The sequence below is a fragment of the Saccostrea cucullata genome, unplaced genomic scaffold (genome assembly GCF_032062105.1).
Source record: "Saccostrea cucullata isolate Sc308-1 unplaced genomic scaffold, CSIRO_AGI_Scuc_v1 ctg57, whole genome shotgun sequence".
NCBI lineage: Eukaryota > Metazoa > Mollusca > Bivalvia > Ostreida > Ostreidae > Saccostrea > Saccostrea cuccullata.
In genome coordinates, this window is record NW_026938498.1 from 384,707 (window position 1) to 387,397 (window position 2,691).

Here is a 2,691-nt window from a genome sequence, read left to right on the forward strand (position 1 = left end):
ACATATGGGCTTCTTCCATTCGTCAGCTTTGATTTCAAATCTCAGTTCTTTGAAGCATTCTGAGATACAAATTAATGTTGAAAACTCACGTTATAACTTTAAAAAAAAATCATGATACACAAATCATTGAAGAAAATAATTATGTTAGGTAAAGATAAGTTTGTAATTGATAGGTTAGATAAGTCACGGAAATGTAATCTATAAATAGAACACAGAAAGGACAAGCTCGCCTTCCCACTGACCAACCGTGATAAGTAGAAAGACAGAAGATGGCGGTCGGATATTTCCTGCTCTTTTTGGGTCTTCCTGTGCTTATTTATAGCCAGAGTGAGTATTAGGCTCACGGATGTTTTCATTAAGAAAGATTAATTTAAAAGTCTTTTTTCGAACGATACTCATTAACATTTCCTATGTCTCCAAAGTTTGCAGAAATTTATTTCTAGTTAGATTAACAAGTCTGGTACATCAATTAATCAGCTGTATTTTAGCATTCGTATACACGAAATATATCTATAATTATCTCCAAATATATATCATAAACAAAATAAGAGAAGTAGTCTTTGAATGTAATATGAATATGCTAGAATATAACATTTCTTACCTTCAAAAGAAAACACAAGTACGTACATGTACAAGCAACTCTCTTTTAAATATTTGCATCTCTCCTTCTTTCATGCAAATCTTTTCTTCTGGGCTACTCGACAAATTATTTAAAAGTCAATTCCTCTCGTAGTGAATTGATTTTTGTCCGTAATTAATTAAAAACAGACAAAAAATAAATGAATACTGTTTTAAAAAGATCCTAGTACAAAATACCATATTCCTTTTCTTCTGGCTCATTTAGGTTTTGATCCCAATGCCTTAGCATTCGGCTCGAGTGGCGGTAGTGGATCTGCTTCTTCATCCAGTGGATCTGGCGCTGCAGCGACCGGTGGCTTTGGAGGAAGTGGATTTGATACCTCTGGAGGATTTGGTAGTTCAGCAGGCGGAAGTTCAACTGGAGGATTTGGAGGAAGCGGGTTTGGAAGCTCCTCTGGAGGCGGAAGCTCAACTGGAGGATTTGGAGGAAGCGGATTTGGTAGCTCTTCTGGAGGAAGTTCAACAGGTGGAAGCGCAACTGGAGGATTTGGAGGAAGTGGCTTCGGAAGCTCCTCTGGAGGCGGAAGTTCAACTGGAGGATTTGGAGGAAGCGGCTTTGGAAGCTCCTCTGGAGGCGAAAGTTCAACTGGAGGATTTGGAGGAAGCGGATTTGGTAGCTCTTCCGGAGGAAGTTCAACAGGTGGAAGCGCAACTGGAGGATTTGGAGGAAGTGGCTTCGGAAGCTCCTCTGGAGGCGGAAGTTCAACTGGAGGATTTGGAGGAAGTGGCTTTGGGAGCTCCTCTGGAGGCGGAAGCTTAACTGGAGGATTCGGAGGAAGCGGATTTGGAAGCTCGTCAGGTGGCAGTTCAGCAGGTGGAAGTTCAACTGGAGGATTTGGAGGAAGCGGGTTTGGAAGCTCCTCTGGAGGCGGAAGTTCAACTGGAGGATTTGGAGGAAGCGGGTTTGGAAGCTCCTCTGGAGGCGGAAGTTCAACTGGAGGATTTGGAGGAAGCGGATTTGGAAGCTCTTCTGGAGGAAGTTCAGCAGGTGGAAGTTCAACTGGAGGATTTGGAGGAAGCGGGTTTGGAAGCTCCTCTGGAGGCGGAAGTTCAACTGGAGGATTTGGAGGAAGTGGTTTTGGGAGCTCTTCTGGAGGAAGTTCAACAGGTGGAAGCGCAACTGGAGGATTTGGAGGAAGTGGCTTCGGAAGCTCCTCTGGAGGCGGAAGTTCAACTGGAGGATTTGGAGGAAGTGGTTTTGGAAGTTCTTCCGGAGGAGGTTCAACTGGAGGATTTGGAGGAAGCGGGTTTGGAAGCTCGTCAGGTGGCAGTTCAGCAGGTGGAAGTTCAACTGGAGGATTTGGAGGAAGTGGTTTTGGAAGTTCTAGTGGAGGATTCGGAGGGAGCGGATTTGGAAGCTCATCAGGAGACAATACAGCAAGTGGAAGTTCATCAAGTGGGGGTTTTGGAGGAAGTGGTTTTGGAAGTTCATCAGGAGGCAATTCAGCAGGTGGGAGTTCAAGTGAAGGAGCAGCCAGCGGGGGATTTGGTGGAAGTTTCGACCCAAATGCTGCAATGGGAGGGGGAAGTAGTTCAGGGGGTGCTGCATCAGGAGGATTTGGAGGTAGTTTTGACCCAAATGCAGCAATGGGAGGGAGTAGTTCGGGAGCTGCATCAGGGGGATTCGGTGGCAGCTTTGACCCAAATGCTGCTAACGCAGGGTTTGGTTCTAGTGGATTTGGATCAAGTGGTCGAAAATAAACTCGATTTGTTTTATAAAAGTTTAATGACTTTCTATCAATTTAGACTTTTTAACAAACTGCGTAGACACACAGTGTGTGCAGTATACTACAAATAAGATGTTATATTTACACTACTTTTTATATTTAAAAATGAAAGAAAATCCTCTGCAGTTTGTCCACTATGCTACATAACAGAATTCTGTTGATCGACCTTTCTTTATATTACAGTATATAGATTTTTCATTTGATTTGACATAATTATAATACATACGCCAATAGGACGTGTGGTTTTGCTTGGAAAAAAAGATAATGAAATACTCACCATTTACCTACTACTATAAAACAATTATTTGGTAGATATAATCGATGG

The 2,691-nt window shown here is 42.8% G+C and overlaps 1 protein-coding gene across 1 annotated transcript; it reads left to right on the forward strand.

Moving 5' to 3' along the window:
• Window positions 1-269: 269 nt before the first annotated feature.
• Window positions 270-2,340, forward strand: LOC134250502 (loricrin-like). Its single transcript, XM_062732867.1, has 2 exons — window positions 270-327; window positions 845-2,340. Exons 1-2 carry the CDS (start codon window positions 270-272, stop codon window positions 2,338-2,340), a joined length of 1,554 nt encoding a protein of 517 aa, XP_062588851.1.
• The last annotated feature ends 351 nt before the right edge of the window (window positions 2,341-2,691 follow it).

Excerpts from the sequence above, each read along its gene's own strand:
- LOC134250502 (XM_062732867.1), top strand. The coding sequence starts at position 270 with ATGGCGGTCGGATATTTCCTGCTCTTTTTGGGTCTTCCTGTGCTTATT. Across the intron at positions 328-844 it reads TGTGCTTATTTATAGCCAGA|GTTTTGATCCCAATGCCTTA; the intron begins GTGAGTATTAGG and ends TGGCTCATTTAG.